The sequence below is a fragment of the Molossus molossus genome, unplaced genomic scaffold (genome assembly GCF_014108415.1).
Source record: "Molossus molossus isolate mMolMol1 unplaced genomic scaffold, mMolMol1.p scaffold_m16_p_4, whole genome shotgun sequence".
NCBI lineage: Eukaryota > Metazoa > Chordata > Mammalia > Chiroptera > Molossidae > Molossus > Molossus molossus.
The window spans coordinates 66,364,048-66,386,884 of record NW_023425377.1 but is presented as its reverse complement, the minus strand read 5'-3'; the positions used below and the strand labels follow the sequence as shown (position 1 = coordinate 66,386,884).

The following is a 22,837-nucleotide window of genomic DNA, read 5'->3' as shown; positions in this document are numbered from 1 at the left end:
TAATATATGCAAACCCATTGGTCTGAGCCCTGCCCCACCTGTGTCCCTTTGTCCCCAGGCTGGCTCTGCGCCCCCCACCCCCAGCATGTACACTCTGCTGTGGATGTCCCATGGGCCGTGCGTGTGGGTGCCCGTGGCGGGCTGGGGCGGGCAGCTCAGGGCGCACTCGGCCGGCCCCTGCCTGTCCTCTGGCGTGGACGCTTTTGTCTTTGTACCTTTGCATCCTTTGTAATGAAACCTAATAAAAACCCAATGTTTTCGTCTCTGCCTCCTCCCCTTTTTTCTGCCTTCTTTTTCCAACCCAGAGATGAAACAGTGGGTGTCACAGGTATACCTGGTGGGAGCCACACACATGCACGCATGAATATGGACACACAGATGTGTGCCCTTCACAACCTCACCCTACTAGCCTCTACTTGGACCTATGTCCTGGAAGGGGAGCAACCCACCCCCCAGGATCCTGGAGCAGATACTCCAGGGGTGGGTGAGCTGCAGCAACTGGACACTCCTAGTCAATTTGGAGGGAGTCAGCCACAAGTCCCACTCTCCAAGGCCAGACCCCACCATCTCTCCAAAGCAGAGACCACAGCCGCCATCCTGCTGAACACTTTATTTTGTCCTCTCTGATCCCCACCCCCTCCCTGACGCTTGGGGCCCCTCAGTGCTCTAGCCCTGAGGGTGGCCATCATCTAACAGCAGGTCCTCACCAATCCCTAGGCCTGCAGCAGACCCTGGGTCTCATAGTCCTCTGGGATGGTGTCTGCAGAGGGAGAGAGGGCAGATGAATGAGCAAGGGTGAGGCCAGCAGGGCAGACCCCATACTCCCTGGCAGGCCCTCCCCTCATCCCCTCCCCTTACCCCCTCCTCTCACCATTGCAGCGGTAGCGCAGGTTGGCCCAGATGATGTTCTCCTGTGAAAAGCAGAAGACACCCAGGCGGCCTCCCCGCATAGTTGTGTCCAAGACTACATTGCTGTCAGCCACCAGCTCAGGACCCTCGTAGAACCGCACTCTACAGGGGGCAGGGGACAGTGAGGCAGGGGACAGTGAAGCACCTCAGAGCTTCCGTATCCTGCCCTGGAAGAAGCCATAGGTCCCTTCTGCCTGGCCCATACTCAGGGCAGCTGGGGCTCCTGACCTATACCTCAGTTTCCCTGTGCCAGAGAATGGATATCCAGGGTACTGTACACAGGTGCTAACTGAGCAGAGCACCTGGACTTCCTGCACAGAGTAGGGATTGAGAAATGGAGGTGGGTGAGACCCCACCTTCTGGCTGAGACCCCACTGTGTGCTGAGTCCTAGGAGGGGCATTGTGCCCTAGGGCCCGTCACAGTTCCAGCTGCCTGCATTGTTCCTGCTTTACAGACTAGGGGACCAAGAGCCCCAGAGCCTCTCTCCTTCTGGGAGCCAGGGTGGAACAGGGACTCAGTTCCTTGGCAGGGGCGGAGTCCCCACCTGATGTAGCCCACTTGGGGCCGGTGCTGCAGGAACCAGCGGTAGGATGTCTTGTCTTTCCAGCCCACATTGCGGGGGTCTTTCCATAGCAGCCGCACTTGTGATGCTGTGTCCCCTGTGTGCCACAGCGCATTCCGCAGTTGCTCCCCAGGGCCCGTGGAGGACTTCACGGCCTGAGGTACCCAAGAACAGGCACAGGGTCAGAGACCGCACAGGCCACTGGAACCCCCCAGAACCCTGCCTGGTGGTTGCTGCAGGTCATGGAGGAATGATGGAGACCCTGAAGGGTCTGGATGGGAGATTCACAAGGAAACCTTCTTGGGCACCATGTGGAGACTTGCAGGTGGGTCATGGGAGGCAGCAGTGATCTGGGGGCTCATGAGAGAATTTGGAAGTCTGTGAGTAGGTTTGGGGTCTGGGAAGATTTGGGGGTCTGCAGGAAGATTTAGTATAACCTGTAGAAAGTTTTGGCTGTAGGATAAATTGGGGTCTAGAGGATTTGGAAAATTTCTGCAACTTAGTCTAGGGGGTCTGCAGGAGGATTTGGAACCTGAGGGAAAGCTTAGGTCTCTGTGAGAGGGTTTCAAGGCCCAAAAGATGATTGGGGGTGCTGGGTGAGGGTTTGAGGGCCTGTGGGAATCCAGAAGAGAGCTGGAAGTGGGTAGGAAGACTGAAGTCCATAGAAAGATGCTGGGAGACTGTGAAAGGTTTGGGGTTCTGTGGAAGGGTTCAGGGTCCTCATAGAGGACATGGAACAAGAGGTCAGGAGCCCCCTGCCCAGCCCCGCACACCTTGAGCTGGATGCCAGGTTCAGCCACAGCACGGAAGGGGTTGGCCTGCCAGTAGGTCTGCTCCATCTGCTTCCACATGACCACATAGAAGCTGGAGCTGTCCTGGTAGCCAAAGATGAAGCCAGCGTAGTCATCGTCTGTGGCAGTGTTCACATGAAATGTGCCTTCAAAGTCCACACCGTTGAAAGCTGTGTAACCTGGGGAGGTAGGGGACCAGTGGGGTCCTGAATTCCCCAGAACTATCCCCTCCAGGTTGGAGCTTGCCCCCTGGGCCCTGATTCCCCCTTCCGTAGACCCATCCTATCCCCACCCCATCCCTACTCCATGAATCCAGACACATCCATGCCCCTGAGCCCTGACTCAGCCAGACCCAACCTGGCCTTGCCCCACCCTGACTCTGGCCCTGGCCCTGAGCAGCTCCCTAAAGAGCTGGTGTCTCACCCACAGCCAGGCCAGGATCACTGTTCATCGTCTGCACAATCTCCATCCCCTAATGGAGTCAAAGGAAGAAAGGCCTCAGGCTGGCCGTGAAGCCCTTGGCTTTCTGGCCCCTGGTTAGGACCCTAAGTGGGGGTCCTTAGCTCCTCCCACCTACCACTTGCTCCCTGCTCCCACCTGGTTGAGCACCACCCAGTTGGGGTCTATTTGGGCGTCACCCTCGGGGTCCAGCACCACCGTCTGGAAGGCTCGAAAATCAGTGAGGGTGACCTCGGCATTCTCCGGACAAACATCAATCTTGTCCACCACCTTGTCAGCGTCAAAGTCTCCCTGGCATGCGTCACCTATGCCATCCCCTGAGAAGAGGTGGGAGACCCTGGGGTGGTGAGGTCTGCTTGCACCAGGTGCCCTACTCCATGTCTAGCCCTGCCCACACCAGCTACTGGCCCTACCACGCCCACTCTAAACCCGCCCCAGTGGCTCCACATACTCTGTCCCCAACACCAACCCTGCCCCCTGCCTTACTATCTGAGTCTTCCTGGCCTGGATTGGGCACCAGGCGGCAGTTGTCTCGATTGTCAAAGACTCCATCATTGTCATCATCCTCATCACAGGCGTCACCCTGTCCATCTCGGTCTGAGTCCTGCTGGGCGCTGTTGGGTACTGTGGGGCAGTTGTCCCTCGAGTCCTGGTGCCCATCCCCATCCCTAGAATGGGTCAGTGGAGCAGAGAGACAATGAGATCCCCAGAGGGCCCAGTCAGGGGTCGCCCACTGAGTCCCCATCCCCATCCCAGAAGTCCTCCTTACTGGTCTTGGTCGCTGTCACAAGCATCTCCCACAAAGTCGTGGTCCACATCCCCCTGAGGGGGAGGTGCAGGGGTCCACAATCAGAACAGAGGAACTCAGAAACTGCCAACCCAAGCCTAGTCCACAGCAAAGATCCTCCTGACCCCAAGGAACACCCCTCAGGCTGCTTTGAATGGGCTGCAGTCTTAACACAGCCTGGAGCTCAAGCCAGGGGTCTGACCCAATTGGGGTCTGACCTGCCCTCACCTGGTCTGGATTGCTCTTCTGGGGACAGTTATCGCAGACATCCCCTACACCATCCCCATCGCTGTCCTTCTGATCTGAATTGGGCACCTTGGGACAGTTGTCCACTGAGTTCCGGATCCCTGAGAGAAGCAAGGGAACAGGACAGGACCCACAAATATCAGGTGCGGCCAGGTTGACTTCAGCAGGGCAAGTGCAAGTCTTGGGCAGAGTCCTACCCTCGCCTAGCTCCCAGTTACAAGTTAAACCAAGTACTATGCCCAGGGCCCAGCCTCATAGAGACTTCATGAATGGATGGCCAGGGAGAGGACTGGCACTCACTAAGGGGCACTTCAGCCAAGCCCTTCTTTTGTCCTGTGAATGTACCCCCATGAGCTTCTATGCTCCAAGTGTAAAAAGGGCACCTCTCCAACACTAAATCCCACGCTCTGTCCTGCTTTTCCTCCCTGCAGCATCCGACATAGCAGGAGTTTTTCTGCTCCCCTTGACCCAGCCCCAACCCTTGGTCCCCTTCCCCCACCTCGACCGACCCCCACCCCTGCTCACGGTCACCGTCGATGTCGTCATCGCAGGCATCTCCTCGGCCGTCCTGGTCTGTGTCCTTCTGATCTTCGTTCTTCTGTGTTCTGCAGTTGTCGCACGCATCGCCCCACTTGTCGTCGTCCGAATTGCGCTGGTCTGGGTTCCGTACCAGCGGGCAGTTGTCCTGGGAGACAGGAAGGGGGGGAGGAGTCAGGCCAAGTTGGGCAAAGGTCACATCCAAGACCAGCCCCTCTCTGAGGTTCCGCCTCCTCTGCAGGGAGCCCCTCATCCCTCCAGGATCCCAGTCTAGCCTCTGAGGCCACTCCCTCGTCAAAACCATGCCCCTCCCAGCTCGCATAGGCCCCACCTTAGCCTCACCTCCTCGTTGAGGACCCCGTCTCCGTCGGCATCAGGGTCGCAGGCGTCTCCGATGCCGTCGCGATCCACGTCCTCTTGCCCTGAGTTGGGTACAGTCACGCAGTTGTCCTAGGTGAGAGCAGGGCAGACATAAGGGTCACAGGCCAGGTAGCTCCACCCCCCCACCCCATGACGGACCACGCCCTCCTCTCACGCCCCCCCCCCGCACCAGACCACGCCCCTTGTCTTCGCCTACTTTACGGCAGTGGCGCTCCGAGCAGCGCAGCTTTTCATCCGGGAAGCCGTCCAGGTCCGTGTCTCGGCCGCAGAGAAGCCCGTTGCCAGCCCAGCCGATGGCACACTGCGGGCAGGGGAGTGAGTAAGTGCTCTGGCGTCACCGAACCCTAGGTCCCCATCCCACGCCCCTGCACTCACCACACACGATCGAGAGCCATCACGCTCTAGGACACAGTCGGCCTTCTCGTGGCACGTGCTGGGTGTGCCATCCGAGCAGAAGCGCTGGGCGCGCAGACGGCAGCCGGAAGCTTGGTCACCTACGAAGCCGGGCTGGCACTGACCACACTGGAAGGAGCCCTGCATGTGGCTGAGAGAGGTCAGGCCGGGAAGCTTCCACTTCGCGCTTCACCCCACCCTTTACCCCCGTTCTCCATCCTCCTCTCCTCCCGGGCCTTACCCGGGTATTGACGCACACGGAGTTAGGGACGCAGTTATGCTGCCCAGTCTCACACTCATTAATGTCCGTGCAGACCTGAGTGGGAGGGAGCGCAGAGGTCACTGACCCCACGCAGACATCTCCAGACCTGGTTCGCGGTGTCCTCTGCATACTACCTCTCCATTCCATCCCTCGCCAAACCCCAATCATCCCTGACGCGGACCCTTATCCCACCGACTCCCTCCAGCCCGTCCTCACAACCTCTCCTTGGAGCTGGAGAGAGGCAGGGAAAAGGCCATGAGGTTCCAGCACGAGTTTACTGAACAAAATGAGACCCCACCCAGGACTTCTCCTGGCGCCACTCCCGAAGACCCTCACCTGCTTGTTGGCCTTGGCGAAGGCCAGCCCCACGCCCTCGTGGGTGGGGCCGCTATACCCCGGAGGGCAGGCCTCGCAGCGGAAGCCGGGGCTGGTGTTGATGCAGCGGACCCGGGGGAAGCAGGGATGGGCGTTACACTGGAGGAAAAGGGCCACGGAGGGTCAGAGGACGTGGAGCTGTCCTCCTTAACCCGCCCCCCAGCGGCGCCTTATGGTCCCGTAGGCTTGGAGTTAGAAAGTACAAGGGCCATCAGTCAGTACTTGGAGAGGGGATGCCACGTGGGGCGGTGGCCATGGTTCCAGTAGTCAGACGCAACTTTGCCTCAATGGGGGCAGAAGAGGGACGAGGCGAGGAAAGGGGAGGGCCTGGATAGAGCTGTTCCTGGGGCCCAGTGGGCTGTGATCATGGGCCAGGGAAGGAATTGTGAGGGCACGCGTCCCCAGCGGAGGGAGAAAGTGGTCGTCATGGCGTGCGTGCCCGTCGGTGAGGAGGTGGTCGGGGCGGGCTCCCCGCGGTGGTGGAAATGCCGGTGTGGTTACTGAGCCTTGGAGGTGAGGGGCGTCGTTGGGGTGGACGACGCCCGGCAGTAGGGGAGTCGTCGGGGCGGGTGTCACTGGCAATGGAGGGGGTTGTCGGAGGGGGTGTCCCAGGTGGTGAGGGGGTAGAGGGTCGTAGTGGGTGACCCCGGCGGTGGGGAGGTCGTCTGGATGTGAGCCCTCTACGGTGAGGGGCTCCTCTGGGGGAGCACCCCCAGCTGACAAGATCGCGGGGGCACTGGGGAGTTGGGGGAATCGTTGGGGAGGTGGGGGCGGGCACACCTCGTTGATGTCGATGCAGTGCGAGCCGTTGCCTGTGAAGCCCGAAGGGCAGGGTCCGCAGCGCGCGCCGCTCGCGGTCATGGTGCAAGCCACGCCGGGGAAGCAGTAGCCGGGTACGCACTGGGGTAGGGGCCGCACGCTCAGGCCGGGTGTATGCGCCTGCTGCATCCCTGCGAGGTCAGGCCTAGGCCGTCAGGACCATGCCCAGGGGCGTAGCCTACCAGCACTCTGCCCCTTCAGGGGGCTGAACCCATTAGGACCACACTCCGGGCTGCTCTGGCTGCCCTCAAGTCTTTCCAGTGTCCTGTCTTCAGCTTTTCCCTCTGCACCTCTCCACCTCCCTGCACCTCCCGCATGGCTTCTGCCTCTTTCGGTGTGTCCTCCTCCCATCATCTCTGTCTCCGTTCCCTGTTTGTCTCTCCCCACCCCTCATCCAATTTCTCCCTGTCAGCCTTGTTCGCTTCCTCGTCTCTTTTCCTCCCCATCTTTCCTTCGCTCTGGGTTTCTGTCTTTGTCTCCCCAGCGCTTCTTGCTCTTTCGTCTCCACTCTATCTCTGCCTCTTTAGTTCCACTCACCGCACGCATCACACTCCATCACAGTGTTTTTCAGGAACGTGATCTCCTTGACCTGTAGTGCAGTGGGGACGGTGTTTGGTCAGCAGGGCTCCGTTCTTCTCCCCCTCCCCTGTGTCTCCCCTCCACCCTCCCCAACTTCCTGCCCTACTAGCATCTCTCCTTCCTTGGGACTCCCTTCCTCCGTCGCGGATCCCTACACTCTCCCGCGGAACACACCACCCCCCATCCCTGGGACTCCTTTCCCACAACCCCTTCCCCGATCCTGGTACCCAGGATCCTCTCCACCACTACCGGGACCCCCTTCTCCCGTCCCCTGCCCCCGCGCAGCCCCTGCCTCCCAGACTCCCCTCTTCCAGGCCTCTCTGCCCTCCCCCGCACTCCTGTACCCTCCACCCCCGCTCCCACCTGCTGTCGCAGCAGCTCCCGAACGTCCCTCAGTGCCGCGTTGGTCTCTTGAAGTTCGTGCAGCATCTGTGGGCCCAGGTCTGTACCTGCACCAATAGGGGGCGCTGATGGGGTGTTGGGCCCGGGGACTCCCCGACGCCACTCCTTACGCCACTCCTAATGATGCTGCCGCTGCAGGGACTCCGGACACCCACCCCACTCCTTGAGTCTCCACCCAGCTGCCTGCATTCTCCATCCCGCATGCATGCCACCCCCAACCCCCACTGTCCGGGAGTCCCAGGGAGCTACGGCTCCAGGCCTCCCGCGGGTCCTCCTGTCAATTTGGGGGTTGGGAGCATGACGTGGGGGAGGGCGCGGCTTACCCAGCGGGATCTGGCCCTGACCTGATGCACCAAGGGCGGCCAGGGAGAGCAGAACACAGACGGCTGCAAGAACCATGGCGGCGAAGGGGAACTGGACTTAAGCTTGCTTGCTCTCTGCCGCCCACGAGGCCCGCGGGGTCTATTTATCCCAACGGCGCGGCCAGCCCCAGGGACGGCCCATCACCGCCCTGCCCAGCGCCCAGCCACAAGGTAAACAGCCGGCGCTGGCCTCTGCGTTCAAGGCCCCACCCGGCATGGAGGAACCAGGACCTGTTGGGGAAACTGAGTCATAGGGGCCCAGTGCAGGAGTAGGTGGGGTGGGGAGTCAGGTGGGACCACCCTCCAGCCCTCTCATTTACTTATTTATTGAGTGCCTAATGTATGTCAAGCCTGGGGCACTGCTGGGAAGGAGGTGATACTCATGGCAGCCCCCTCAACTCACTCTTGAGGAAACAGAGTCAAGAGTGGCTAAAGGTTAAGACCCACCTCCACCTCCCTCCCTGCTTTAGGTCAGACAGACTGATCCTCCACTCCCTCCCTTCTCACTTGCTTCAAAATGGGGCAAGTGAGGTCTCTCTGTGCCTCAGTTTTCCTCTGCACAATTGTAATAAATGTCATTGTCAGTGATTATTATTACAGGAAAATGAGGGGTCAGGTGAGAGCAGGGACCCCCAGTCTCCCCCCCAGGTCCTCCCAGGGATGCTTCTGGCCCCCCACCCCAGAGAGTGGCAGGTGACTCCCCTCACCCCTGTCTGGTTTCCCCTCTCTGTGGTTCTCTGATCGGTGGGTGCTGGTTGGGGGAGCCTGACAGCCCACAAGCGGGAGCCCACTCAGTTTCCTAGTTTGTGCAATGGGCTGTTCATGTGTTCCAGACCTCCATCTGAAGGTCTGGATGTGGGGATGGACTTCTGTTTGTTGAGACTTCACCATATCTTCCAAGCTCTGCTCCAGCTGCTGTGGGAACAGCATGTAATTAAAATAAAAATTACTGCTAATCAGGAAAATCATCTCTCTCAGCCCAGCCACACTCTTGAACTACAAAACACCTCAGTCTTCTGGAGTTAACCCTCTCTACTCCTACCCTCCAGAGGCTTACAACCTCTATTCTAAAGGTGGGGAAACTACCCTGGCTGGTTGCTCAGTGGTTAGAGCGTTGGCCCAGGGACCAGAGAGTCCCGGGTTCGGTTCCCGCTAAGGGCACGTACCTCGGTTGCAGTTTGTCCCCTGCCCCCGTTGGGATCGTGTGGGTGGCAGCCACTCAATGTGTCTCTCTCACATCGATGTTTCTCTCTCTCTTCCTCCCTCTATCTGAAGATAAATGCAAAAAATGTCCTCAGGTGAGGATAAAAAAATAAATAAGTAAATAGATAAATAAAGGTGGGGGAACTGAGGCCCAAATGATGGTGGAAGTGACTAGCCTAAGGCCACTGTGAGGGGTGGGGTGAAGCCAGGTTAGGGTCATAGCCAGATCTGTTCCCCTGAGAGGCTGCAGAGAAATCAATGAGGGCTTCCTGGAGGAGGTGGCAAGGAAACCTAAAGGAAAGGGAGAACACAGATCAGCAGAGGGAAAAGGTGAAGACAATTCTGGCAGAGGGAAGCATGTGGAGCTTGCAGGTTGGAAAATTTCAGGCACATTAATTTATCCTACAAGTTGGCATTGAGCACCTACTGTGTGTGGGTCATGTCCTGTGCTAGACGCTGGTTACACAGGGTAAACAAGCCAGACCCAGCCTCTCCCTCATAGGAAGGTCAGGTTGGTAGAAGGCAGCTACACAATCATTCAAACTGGCCAGAATTGTGATGGCTTCAAAGAGGTACCTGACCCAGCCTAGGGTGGGAGGAATCTAGGCTGGCGCCCCAGAAGAGAAGGGAACACTGAACTAGGACCAGGAAGATGAGGACACAGCCAGGCAAGGACATTATAGAAAAGCATTCCAGATAGAGGATCATACACAAAGCCCCTAAGGCAGAAATGAGCCTGATGACAGACTGATCTCAGGGCAGAGAAATCTTGGGGCTCAGTGCCAATGGTGTGGGGCTTAGGCTGTCTTCTGGGGGCAATAGGGAGTCACAGAGGGTGAGTGAGGAGGGGACTGAAGGGGAGGCTGGGTGAGAACAGCTGGCCTTAGCCTGGGCATTTCCAGTGAAGTACCCGCCTTGCCTCTGCCTGCCATGAGCTCACCTCCTGTTTTTCTTGGCATCTGGCACACCTAGGGGCCGCTCCCGGCTGGTGCTGGAATTCTTGGGAAAACCACGGCTCCAGCAGGGCTGGCAGGCATGCGTGTGCCTCATGCAGCTGGGACAAGGGCACATGGAAGCCAGGCCCCTGCCACAGGCTTGGCACGAGGCTGGGGCTTGGACACACGTGTCCTTGTTCGGGCTATGGGAAGAAGTGGGGAAGGGCACTCTAGGCAGAGGGAACAACAAGGTAGAATCCCTGCCGATGTCCCTGTTTGCATATCAGACAACAGGACATTTTGATTTCACCCTCTTGCCTCCTGGATCCCACCAGCCCTGAAATACGCTTCCAGGGTAGTGTCCCCTTCTTCCTCATTTTGGGTCTTTCCTAGCCTTTGTACTTGTTGTTCCCTGCCACTCCAAATACCTTCCTCTGTCTTTCTAGTCCTGGCTCTGATACCCCCTCCTCCAGGAAGCCCTTCCTGTTCTTCTTGGGCAGGACTCAGAAGCTGGTGTTTGTATGACAGCCCTCTGGGACCTGTGACAAAATATTTCTGGCAGAGAAAGTTGAGATGGCCTGACCCTGAGGACTGTGTTTAGTTCTGTCCCTCCCAGCCTGGGACTCCTCGGGAACTTGGGGGCTGGTATAGAGAGGGAGGGCTCAAGGATTTGGTGATCTCTGAAAGCACCTCTACTATTAATGTAACATTGTTATCATTTCTTTTAATTAATATAACATCATTGCTGTTCATAATAGTAGCCCTTGCCAGTCCTGTATGTTAGGATGCCCTTGGGGGCAACGTGGCCTGGTTTGGAACTCCAGCTAGGCACAGCCTTGCTGTGTGACCTAGCCAAGTTGCTTGACCTGTCTGTGCCTCAGTTTCCTCACCTGTAAAATGAAGGTGATCCTTGTTGAGAGGACTGAACAAACAAACCTGTGTGCAGTATCTGGCTCCAGTGTCAGCCTCCTTATACAATAAGGGAATTACTCACTATGTCACTTATACCCTAGGGAGTTTTTATTCGCATTGTCCTGGAAGAGGAGATGAGACACATCAAGGCCACACAGCCAGGATTAGAACTGGGGAAGGCAGGACCCCTAAGATCTTCACACTCCTCCCTGCCCTTGGCCACAGAATCCAGATGAGAAATGCTGGCCCAGACCCCTCATTAGCTGTGAAGCTTTCACTGCCTGGGACCTCTTGGCCTGAGCATTTGGCTGTCACCCCAGCCAACTCCCTTCCCACCACGCCAGACCCAGCAATTCCGGGAGCCTGGCCAGGCTGGGGCCGAGGGGCTGGGGCCTTCGCAATGGGGCCCCTGGGGCCCCTCCTGGCAGAAGCCTGTTGGGCCAGGAGACATGTGGGCGCCCCCAGCTCACCCAGCTGCCTCCCCTGGTGAATCCAGAGGGAAAATATGTCGGGAAGGCAGCCGCCCTACCCCGGGAGTGCCAGGCCACAGGCCCAGGGTCTGGGGAATTCATCAGGGCCAAGAGGGAGGCCACAGTTTAGGAACCTGACCCAGCCTGCCTCTGATGGCCCCACTGGACGCCTCTCTCCAGAAGGACCAAGTGGAAGGGGACAGAGGGACAGGGTGCCATTTGGGCACTTTAGCCTGATAGACCCACCCTGACTTGCTCTGTGACCTTCCACAAGCCTTGCCTTCCTTTCTACCCTCCATTTGCCCTAGGTCTGTCCCCATTCATCCCAGGCTTCTGAAAGGTGATGATAAAGAAAGAAGATAACAATAAACATAGTGGCTAAGTTTTATTTAGTAATTACCAAACTCTCAAAACCTTGCCAACCACTTTTGTGAGTTTTCCCATTCTGTTCCCTGCCCCACCTCTGCAGTCCCAGGAGGTAGGAACTACTCATCATGAGAGGCAGCAGGGCACAGTGATGAAGGTCTTGGTTTCTGGCATTTGGGCCCTGAGTTTCCTTATCCCAGCTCTGCTGTGGAACCTGAGGCAAGTTGCTTAGCTTCTCTGTATCTCAGTTTCTTCTCTCTCCCTCTCTCCCACTCTCCCTCTCTCCCTCTCTTCCCCTCTCCCTCTCTCCCTCTCTCCCTCTCTCCCTCTCTCCCTTTCTCTCTGTCAGAAGGACCACCTTCAAAAGTTTATTATAATGTGAATTTTTACTCTCAAGGTTATCAAGCAAAGTTACTTCAGGAGAGAAAGAACTTCTTTAGGAATAAGAGACCCACTGGAATTTAATGATGCAGTATTCAATGGGTACTGATTTCCGAGAACAATTCTGCACAGCCATTATCTTCGTAGTTTTCCAGAGATAACTGTGGCAGGACAAAGGACCACCCTGCTCTTCCCTCCTTTCCTCTCACATTTAATGAGAGTTTTCATAAAACAACTCTGTGTCTGTGTTGTGGGGGAGAGACTGCCTGCAGGGCTAGCTGCGGAACTGTTGTTCTCCCAGTCCCTCTCTCTGTGTGATGAAGTGAAATATGGAAATGCCTAGAGATTTTCACACAGTAGTCACCAAAGCCAAGGTGAAAATGGAGACCATAAGAGTTCCTATGGTCATCATGAGAACTGAATGAATTAGTCCATCGAAAGTGATGAGCCCTCAGTTGGTAACATCCCCACTTTCCATATAGGCAAACCAAGGGTCAGGAAGGCAGGTTTGTCCCATCTCCTTAATTTGGGCACATGATGCTCAGAGAGGGAAGTCACACGCTCCCTCCCCTCCTTATGAAGGCACATAACCTGATAGCAGGAAGAGTCCCCACCCAGGTTCCTGGCGCTCTCTCTGGGGATGGTGGGCTTGTGAACACAGCCTACCTCCTCTAAGTCTCTCTCCAGCCTCCATCCCACCTCATTAACAGGAGGCCCTTGTTCAGCCCAGTGATGAATGGATGGAGGCCGAGGGTGGGGTGTGTTTACCCAGCAGGCAGAGGCCTGGCTGGGGCATGGGCCAGTGGGGGAGGGAGCTACCAGGCAGGGAGGAGCCCCAGCCCCAAAGTGAGAAGACTAGAACACGGTACGTGCCAAATAAGTTAAATAACACCATCCACTGGATAGACATTGATCACTTCCCACACAGCAAGCAAGGTGGAGGAGGTCGGCCTCTCGGCCCCGTGATAGGTAGCTTCAAAGGCTGACAAGTGCACACAAGCTGCATGGAACACTCACCACACAGAAGTAGGGCTGGCAGGGCTGGAAGAAGGAGTCCAGTGTTCAGCGAGGCCCCTCTGCAGGGGGATGTTGGTACCAGGGCCTGTACAGTTGAATGGTTCTGGCTAACTAGGAGAACCCATGTGTGGGCTCCACAGGCCTCTCCAGCCCCATCTCTTTCTGCCCTCCAGCCCCTTTACCTAGGTTGTGACTGCTCTGTGGTGCTCTATCCCCTTTAACATGGCTCATTTCTTCTCATTCGAGCACCATGCATATATGATGGAATAAATGAATGACAGATGGATGTACAGGTGGGTGAATGGATGGTTGTATGATGGATGAGTAGGATAGATGGATGGGTGGATGGATGGATCAGGGGATGAATGGATAGATGGGTGGAGTACAGGTGGGTGAAAATGGTTGGATGACAGGTGGATAGATGAGGGTGGAAGGATAAATAAGTGAGTGGATAGGTGGGTGAGCAGATGATTGGATGGGTGAGTGGATAGGTGGGTCAGTGGGTAGATTAGATGATAGATGAACTTTCCTCCGGATCCTCTCTGGCTATGTGGCAATCCCATTCAGAGGTCACTGTGGGGAGTCAATAAAAGAATAAAAGTGAAGCACATAGTAGGCACCCTCCTATTGAATCTTCCTGACTCTGTTTCCCACTGGTTTGAATAATTACTAGAGCCAAATAATTCCAAAGAATCCAAGAGCCATGAGACCACAGAACAAAGAAATGACAGAGTCATGGAACTAAGAAATGACAGTCATAACATCATGGGTTGATGGTGCCATGGGACCACAGCATGCTAAGGTGGATCCTGAGGTCACAGGACCACAGAGTGTTAAAGCCACAGAATTGTGGGATCCTAGAACCATGGGACCATGGTGTTAAGAGCACCATGGACCCAGGGTGATGTGGCCACTAGTCAGCAGAAGCACAGAACTATAGAATGGTAGCCACAGGACCCAGGAGGGCTGAGACATGGCACTGGGACCTCCCACATCTCAAGTGCCACAGGAAGGAGTCTGACCCCGGCAGAACCATTCTCTCGGCCACACCCTCACCTGTCAACTGTTCAAAGAGGCTCCCAGAGGCCACAGAAGCTATGAAGCACTTTCTCCCCCATCTCTAAGGAAGGCACAGGAGAAAAGGACCACACCGTTACCGACTCCTGCAGCCAGCCAACCACCACTCGGTGAATCCCTGTGCCAAGTGAAGCTGTCCAGGTGCCGAGAAATGGTGCCAATCTCCAGCCAGGCGTGCTGGGACAACGAGTGCTCAGCAGCAAATGGAAAATGAATCAAAAAGTTACTCCTGCATACATGTCCTTTTAAAAGCCAACAGCAACATGGCATGGAGGAGAGGCACATCCCCTCTGGGCAGTGGTAGACTGCTGAGTTCCCCCTCTTCCCCAGCTTAGCTTCCACCTCTGCTTTTGCCAGGAGTCACAGCCCAGCTCAGATTCTACCAGACACATCCATGTATTACTGAGCTCTCCTGGGACAGCAACTTCTCCCAGCAGACCCCATCCCTGATGCCCAAAACAATCAGTCTGTTTTGGAGAGGGGAAATAGGCCCAGAGAAGGAGACCACTGGCCCAGGATCATAGAGAGCCGGAGTCAGGACTCAAACCCCTGTCTTTTGGATGCTAAGCATGAGCTCATCAGAACCCAGCAAGATTGCCTGTTGGGACCTCAGCCTGCCTTCTCTTGGAGCCCTTGCCATTTGCTTCCAGATGTGGCCCAACGAGGAAGCCAGGGCATGAGACTTAGTGATGCCTTCCTTCCACTGAGCTCAGAACATCTTGCTCACAGGGCTGCTGTGGGGACAGAATGTGATCTTAGTGAGTGTACACTGGGACCTGGTATTGCTGTCATGGAAGGACCTTGCCCTTCTCCCATCTTACAAATGGGAAAGCAAAGATGCCAGGGAGTGGGGTTCTCACACTTCTGAGGCCCTGACACCTTCAGTGAGGACTGTTCTCATCTTTTGTTTTGTTTTTTATCCTCACCCGAGGACATTTTTCCATTTTTTATTCAGATAGAGCAGGAAGGAGAGAGAGGAAGAGAGAGAAACATCGATGTGAAAGGGACACATTGAGTGGCCACCACCCACACAACCCAACCAGGGCCGGGGACAAACTGCAGCCAAGGTACATGCCCTTAGTGGGAACTGAACCCGGGTCTCTCTGGACCGCAGGCTGATGCTCTAACCGCTGAGCCAAACTGGCCAGGGCCACTGTTCTCATCTTGATGGGGACATGGGAGTGAACAAATGCAGCTGATCTCTGAAACCAGATTACAGGGAGAGAAAGCCCATCTCTCATTGCCTTACCCTAGTGGCAGAGCTGCCTTTAGGTATGGCTGGATTCAGATCATGTCTTCAGGATGTCTATCAGCTGTCTTCTTCCTTTTAAAAAAGAAGTGATAGTGAAATGATAGCAATCATCTTTCGGGACTGACCTGAGAATAAAAAATAAAAGTGATAAAATACACATGACATAAAATTTATCATTTCAACAATTTTAAAGTGTATAATTCAGTGACTTTTAGTCATGCAACTATCACCTCTATTTAATTCCAGAATATTTTAATCTCCAAAAAGGAAACCCCATACCCATTAATAGTCACTCCCCATTCCTTTGCCTCCAGCCCCTGCCACTAATCTACTTTCTGTATCTATGGATTTGCCTCTTCTGGACATTTCATATAAACTGAATCGTACAACATGCATCCTTTTGTGTCTGGCTTCTCTCATTGAGTATTTCTTCAAGGTTCATCCATGTTGCAGTACTTCATTCCTATTTATGCCTGAATAGTGAGTGTTCCATTGTATGCATAGACCACACCTTGTTTATCCATTCACCAGTTGAGGATCATTTGAGTTGTTTCTACCTTTTAGCTATTATGAATAATGAATGCTATGAACGTGTGTGTGCAAGTTTTTGTTTGAGCACCTGTTTTCAGTTCTCTTGGGTATATACCTGTGAGTGACATTGCTGGATCATATGATAACTTTATGTTTAGCTTTCTGAGGAATGCCACACTTTTTTAAAAATATGTTTTTACTTATTTTTAGAGAGAGAGGAAGGGAGAGAGAGCGAGAAACATCAATGTGAGAGAGAAACATCGATTGGCTGCCTCCTGCATGCCCCCCACCAGGGATCGAGCCCACAACCTGGGCATGTGCTCTGATCAGGAATAGAACTGGACCTCTCAGTCCATGGGACAATGCTCAATCCACTGAGCCACACTGGCTGGGCAGTGCCACACTTTTCTACAGCAATTGCACCATTGGACACTCCAACTGGCAGTACACAAGGGTTCTAGTTTCTCCACATCTTTTCCAACATTAGTTTTTTGAGTTTTTTTATTATGGCCATCCTAGTGGGTGTGAAGTGGTATCTCATGGTGGTTAGGATTTGCATCTCCTGTTCAGCTCTCTTCCTGTTCCTTGGGGTGCAAAACTGGTCCAGGCTTACATTTCTTCAGCCCCATGGTCCCATGGTATCAGAGCACCTTTCCCCTGACAGGCCCAGAAGAGATCTCAGGGCTGACTCAGGGCCCAGCTCAGAGTACCATGACTCTCCCAGAACCAATCACTGTGGGGGAAGATGGAGGACTTTGATTGGTCAGGCCAGAGTCAGCTTCTCCAGATGGAGGAGGGGTCAGCCTCTTCTGAACAGCACCAGATGCTAAACATGGTGAAACTTGGATCCCCTAGCCTGGGCTTTCTAGATCACAGGCTGTTGAGTCTGACCTGCTTTAACGGAGGTGACTCTGGTAGTATGCCAAGCCTTTATCCTCTGCCTTCGTCTCCAAGCACTACAGTTGAGGCCGCTCTTGCTGTCCTCTGCCCTTGGGAAGGGTGGCAGTCCCAGCTCCAGCCCAGGCCTTCCTGGGAGACTACTGTTGAAGGCAGCTCCAGGCCAAACTGAGGCCCTTCCCTACTTTGCTGGCTTCTTTACCTCCCCTGGGTATCGGGCAACCTTGAATATCACAAGGAAACAGGTTTGGCCCAGAATGGCCAATGCTGCCAATCTGTTATTTCCAAATGTCTGGTGTGTAGCAGAGGAGGAGCCAATGGGAGGGCGCTCCTCACCCCATCACTGTCTCCAAAGCTGCTCCCAACCCTGCTTCAGGGCCCTAAGGGTTGAAATAGGGAAATGCAGAATGGCATGACTGATCAAGATCAGAGCAGTGAATGATCTTGACCCAGAGTTGGGAGGGAGGCAGGGAGCAAACAGAAGCCCAGAGAGGGCAAGACATTTGCTCAGGGCCACACAGTAAATGAGAAGCAAATCTGATTCTAATCTTCACCTTTTTCTCTTGTTTTAAAATTATGTTTTATTGTGGTAAAGACACATAACAAAATTTACCATCTTAATTTTTAAGTGTGCAGTTCATTGGCATTAAGTACATTCACATTGTGCAACCATCACCATCATTATCTCCAGAACTCTTCATCTCAAAAAATTGAAACTCTGTTCCCATTAAACAACCCCATTTCGCCTGACCCATTCTCCATCTTCTCAATCCACACTTGAACTAATTCCTCTTAGCAACTGGGATCAATAATCAGACCCAAAAGTGATTTAACCCACTTGGTTTTAAACAGCTGACTTGCCCCCCTGGCCTGGAATATTTGAGACCATCAGGGTCTTGTCCCTGGTGCTCTACTGGGGGGTGTGATTGCAGATGAATGTCACATTTTCCAGATGGGAAACTGAGTTACCCCTCATGTCCAGAGAGATGTTGAAATCCAACTTCTGACCCCTGTCCCTTTTCCTGAACAGGCCCCAGGGTGGGTCTCAGGCCTGTGGGCTGGCAGGTGACCCAGGGCCTGTTTTTCCACCCAGCGCTGGGGTTGATGCGGGGAGGGGCCATGCCTCAATGCTAGTGATTATTATTTTAACCTCTGTAGCCAGAGACTAAAGGCTGAAGCTGTCCTGCCCACCCCCCTCCCAGGTCTGGCCAGCAAGACTACCCAGAGGCCTGACCTTCTGGACACGGGGCCTCCCCAAACCACACGGTCATAGGGCTGCATCCAACTGCACATCTGGACTTTTTGACTTGGTCCTGGTTTCCAGCTAGAGCAAAAGGGCCTGGGATGGGGAAAATGTGGGCCCCACCTGCTTACACAAAGAAGGCTTGGGGTCAAGGGCTTGGCTCATGCCTCTTGCCTGCCTCTCCCAGGTGGATCCTGTCCAGCTCCAACCATCAAAGGCCACTCCTTGTCCCCAAGGCCCATGGTACCATCTGGAGCAGGGAAATTCTGACCCAGACATCTGGGTCCAACCAGACAGTGTAGCATATGGCCAAGGAAGGGCTGTTGGTCCCCGACGTCACCTCTACAAGGCTTCCTGTCTTAGGCAATCCACTCAGGGCTGGGCCTGAGACCTGGATAGCATCTGAGACTCCTACTTGCCCCCCACATCCAGTACATTAGTGGCTCTTGTCCCCACAGTCTCCAAAACATACAAGTGCAAACACCTCCTTGCCCTGATCTTAACCCTGCTAACTCCTGCCTGGAACCTGCCCCGGCCTGTTGGGATGTCTCAAAATTATAAATACAAGTATTTTACTCTCCAGCACACACACTCTCCATGGCTCCCCATTACTTTCAGAATAAAACCCATCTCCTCCCCATGACCTGTAAAGCCCCATCTGATCTCACCTTGGTCTGTTTTCCAGCCTATCTCTTCCTCCTTTGCTCACATTGCTCCAGCCACACTGGCCTCCTCGTTACTCCTCCAACAGCCAAGCCCTTTCCCTACCCCAGGGCCTTTGCATGAACCATCTCTTCTGTCTGGAATATGTATCCTTCATATTTACATATACTTTCCTGCATCTCAGCTTAAAGATCACCAACTCAGGAGGCCTCCCCCAACTCCTAAGCAAAAATATTTTCACCCAACTTTCTTCCAAACACTCTTCATGCTTTGAAATTATCTTCATTGTTTGTGTTTTCATATAAATACAAATTGTATTTTACCCCAGTGTGTATCACCATGCCCAGCACATACTAAGCAGGGTTGTATCTTCACGGGGACGAGAGGACATACCATCCCCAATGCCAAAGTTTGAGAAACATCTAATCCTCCAAGGTCCCCTGAGTGCTCCCAGCAACACTCTAGGATTTATAACCAAGAAATTTGCCCTTAATACATGCCAGGGTGGTTGGAGTTGTTATGCGAGCATCATAGGCAGCTATGAGGGCCAGAAGGAGGAACTTCTATGTTCCAACTGAAGAAGGGATAAGAATCAGCCAGGTCAGAAACCACAAAGGGGCCCGGCTGGTGTAGCTCAGTGACTGAGCATCGACCCATGCACCAAGAGGTTGCCAGTCCAATTCCCGGTCAGGGCACATGCCCAGGTTGTGGGCCAAATCCCCAGTGGGGGGCATGCAGGAGGCAGTCAATTGATGTTCTCTCTCATCAATGTTTCTATCTCTCTCTCCCTTTCCCTTCCTCTCTAAAATAAATAAAGAAAAATTATTAAAAAATAAATAAAAATAAACCACAAAGGGTACACAGGGTGAGGAGAGCAGCATGGGCAAAGGCCTGGCGGTAACAGAGAACAAGGCAGCATTCCTGGAAATGGGTGTGGTGGGAGACAGGGAGATGAAGTCTGGACTTCATCCCAGGGTGATGAAAAGCCGTGACAGGTGTATGAGCAGAAGGTACATCAGACCCATACCCCATCACCCTGTGCCAGGCATCAGGAAGCTCTCTCCCCAGACATCAGCAGCCTGTGAGTTCAACATGCTTATGCTGGCTGGGAACATCTCAAAACGGCTCTATACGAATTCTTGTATAGTAGATGGTGAGGCCATCCACCATTCCTGCCAACATAGGGCTCAGGGAGATCTGCCATCTGAATGAGCCTCCCAGACCCAGATAACGTGCTGATGGCCACCTAGCCCTACCAGGGCCTCTCAGGCTCCCCCAGAATGGCTGGGTACCCCCAAGACCCTAGGTCTGGCCACCCCCTGCTGGCCCTCAGTGTATGCCAAAGACCTCTTTCTTTATTCCTCTGGAATTTTCCTTACAGGCCCTGCCAATGTCTCCAGGAACATATAAAGGAAAAATGTTTCCAGTCTAAGCAGGGCTGTTTTATGGAGTTTGGGGCCAAGAGACTGACTGCAGAGTGGAAAGGCCTCGTCTCACAACTCTGTTCCTCCTGTAGAGCTGTGTGAATCCAGACTGCCCTCCTCCATGGCCTGGGTTCAGCGGGGGTTTTCTAGCTAAGCAAAGTCCTCCTCACCCCATCCCCTGACTTGGGGGGAAATTCCCTGGAAAAATATTCAGGCTAGAGCCCAGAGTTGATGCATTTTCTGTCGTTTATTCACTCAATAAACACCTGCTGCATTCTCACCATGCTCTGATTTCAGTGGGAATAAACGGGACTAGTCCTGCCCTCAGGTGGATATCAGGATTGGGTGGGTGGGGGCTCTGCATTACCCCCATGTTACAGAGTTGGAAACGCAGGCCAGGGAGGGCAGCAGCTTGCCCGAGACGTGCAGGGACCAGCAGAGCAGTTCCAAAGTGGGTGTTTTTATTTTATTTTAAATATGTTTTTATTGATTTTTTTAGAGAGAGATAGAAACATCTATGTTAGAGAGTAACATCTTTTGGCTGCCTTCTGCACGCCCCCTACTGGGGATAGAGCCAGCAACCCAGCATGTGCCCTGATTGGAACGAACTGGGACCTCTCAGTCCCTGGGCCATTGCTCAATCCATTGAGCCATACTGGCCGGCCGAAATTCACCATTTTAAAGCGAACAATTCAGTGGCATTTAGCACATTCACAATGTTGTGCAACCAGCACCTCTATCTAGTTCCAGATCATTTCCATCACCCCACAAAGAGACCCCTGTTACCCATTAGCTGTCGCTCCCTATCCTTCCTCCTTGACTGATCTGCCTTCTGTCCTGTGGATTTGCCTGTTCTGGACATTTCATATAAAAAGGATTATACGTGCCCTGGCCAGTTTGGCTCAGTGGTTTGAGCATTGGCCTGAGAACCAAAGAGTTACTGGTTTGATTCTGGTCAAGGGCATGTACCTTGGTTGTGATTTAGTCCCTGGCCCTGATTGGTGTCCTGCCGGAGGCAACCAATAGATGTGTCTCTCTCATGTCAATGTTTCTCTCTCTCTGAAGATAAATGGAAAAATATCCTCAGGTGAGGATTAAAAAAAAAAGATCATACATATGTCTTTTTGTGTATAGCTTCTTTCACTGAACATAATGTTCTCAAGGTTACTTTTTTTTTTATCCTCACCCGAGGACATTTTTCCATTTTTTGTTCAGATAGAGCAGGGGGGAGAGAGAGGAAGAGAGAGAAACATCGACGTGAAAGGTACACATCAAGTGGCTGCCACCCGCAAGACCCAACCAGGGCCGGGGACAAACTGCAACCGAGGTACATGCCCTTAGCGGGAACTGAACCCGGGTCTCTCTGGACCACAGGCCGACGCTCCAACTGCTGAGCCAAACCAGCCAGGGCTCAAGGTTACTTTCTTTACTTTTATTTTTTTTACTTTATTTGTGGAAATATTTTATAGCAATCCACGGCCTCAAGTTATTTTTCTTTGCTACTTACACAGCTCCCAAACCACGGGAGAGGAAGAGAGAGAGAGAGAAACATCGACATGAAAGGAACACATCGAGTGGCTGCCGCCCGCACGACCAACCAGGGCTGGGGACAAACTGCAACCGAGGTACGCACCCTTAGCAGGAACCGAACCCGGGTCTCTCTGGACCGCAGGCTGATGCTCTAACTGCTGAGCCAAACCGGCCAGGGCTATGGGCATTTCTTTTTTAATCCTTATCCGAGCATATTTTTCCATTTTTCTTCAGATAGAGTGGGAGGGAGACAGAGAGAGGGAGAGAGAGAGAAACACTGATGCAAGAGAGACACATTGACTGGTTGCCTCCCTCATGACCCCGACCAGTACTGGGAACAAACTGCAACTGAGGTACTTGCCCTTGACCAGAACTGAACCTGCAACTCATTGGTTCGTGGGCTGACATTCCAACCACTGAGCCCAACTGGCCAGGGTTCACGGGAAGTTTTGTATGTAACCATGATGTGTTATCCATATTCCAATTTCCTCAGCTGTCTCAAAAGTTGACTTTATATGGTCAATGTATTAGAATCAAGTTTCTAACAAAGTCCCTATTTGGTTGTCATGTCTCTTAATTTTCTCTTTATTTCCTCTCTTTTTAAAAAAACTGTGGTAAAATAACATAAAATTTACCATCTTAACCATTTCTAACTGTCCAGTTCAGTGGTATTAAGCACATCTGCCCTGTTGTGCAGCTGTCACACCATCCACCTATAGAACTCTCATTTTGCAAAACTGAAACTGTTCCCATTAGACACAAACTCCCATCTCCCTTTCCCATCTCCTGACAACCATAATCCTACTTTCTATATTTATGAATTTGATGATTCTAGGTGACATATATAAGTGGAATTATATAGTATTTGTCCTTTCATATCTGGCTCAATTCACTTAGCATAATGGTCTCAAGGTTCATCCATGCTGTAGCATGTGTCAGAATTTTCTTCCTTTTTATGGCTGAATAATATTCTATTGTATGGCCATGCTACATTTTGCTTATCCATTCATCTATCGATGGACACTTACCCCATTGCTTTCATGTTTTAGCTATTGGGGGGCACTTTCTTGG

General features: G+C 53.4%; 1 protein-coding gene and 1 non-coding gene across 2 annotated transcripts; one reads left to right on the top strand and one right to left on the bottom strand.

Moving 5' to 3' along the window:
• Positions 1-669: 669 nt before the first annotated feature.
• On the bottom strand, positions 670-7,915 carry LOC118615181 (cartilage oligomeric matrix protein). Its single transcript, XM_036239817.1, has 19 exons — positions 7,827-7,915; positions 7,465-7,550; positions 7,060-7,111; positions 6,484-6,653; positions 5,665-5,802; positions 5,308-5,382; positions 5,049-5,207; positions 4,870-4,974; positions 4,635-4,742; positions 4,281-4,440; positions 3,738-3,856; positions 3,492-3,544; positions 3,209-3,390; positions 2,861-3,039; positions 2,687-2,735; positions 2,246-2,442; positions 1,455-1,627; positions 872-1,011; positions 670-760 (listed from the first exon to the last, which is right to left on the bottom strand). The coding sequence occupies exons 1-19, from the start codon at positions 7,900-7,902 to the stop codon at positions 714-716; spliced, it is 2,268 nt and encodes a 755-aa protein (XP_036095710.1). The 5' UTR covers positions 7,903-7,915; the 3' UTR covers positions 670-713.
• Positions 7,916-15,568: 7,653 nt separating this feature from the next.
• On the top strand, positions 15,569-15,657 carry LOC118616715. The gene has a single exon (XR_004956689.1). It is a non-coding gene; the product is annotated as a small nucleolar RNA SNORD2 (small nucleolar RNA).
• Positions 15,658-22,837: the final 7,180 nt, after the last annotated feature.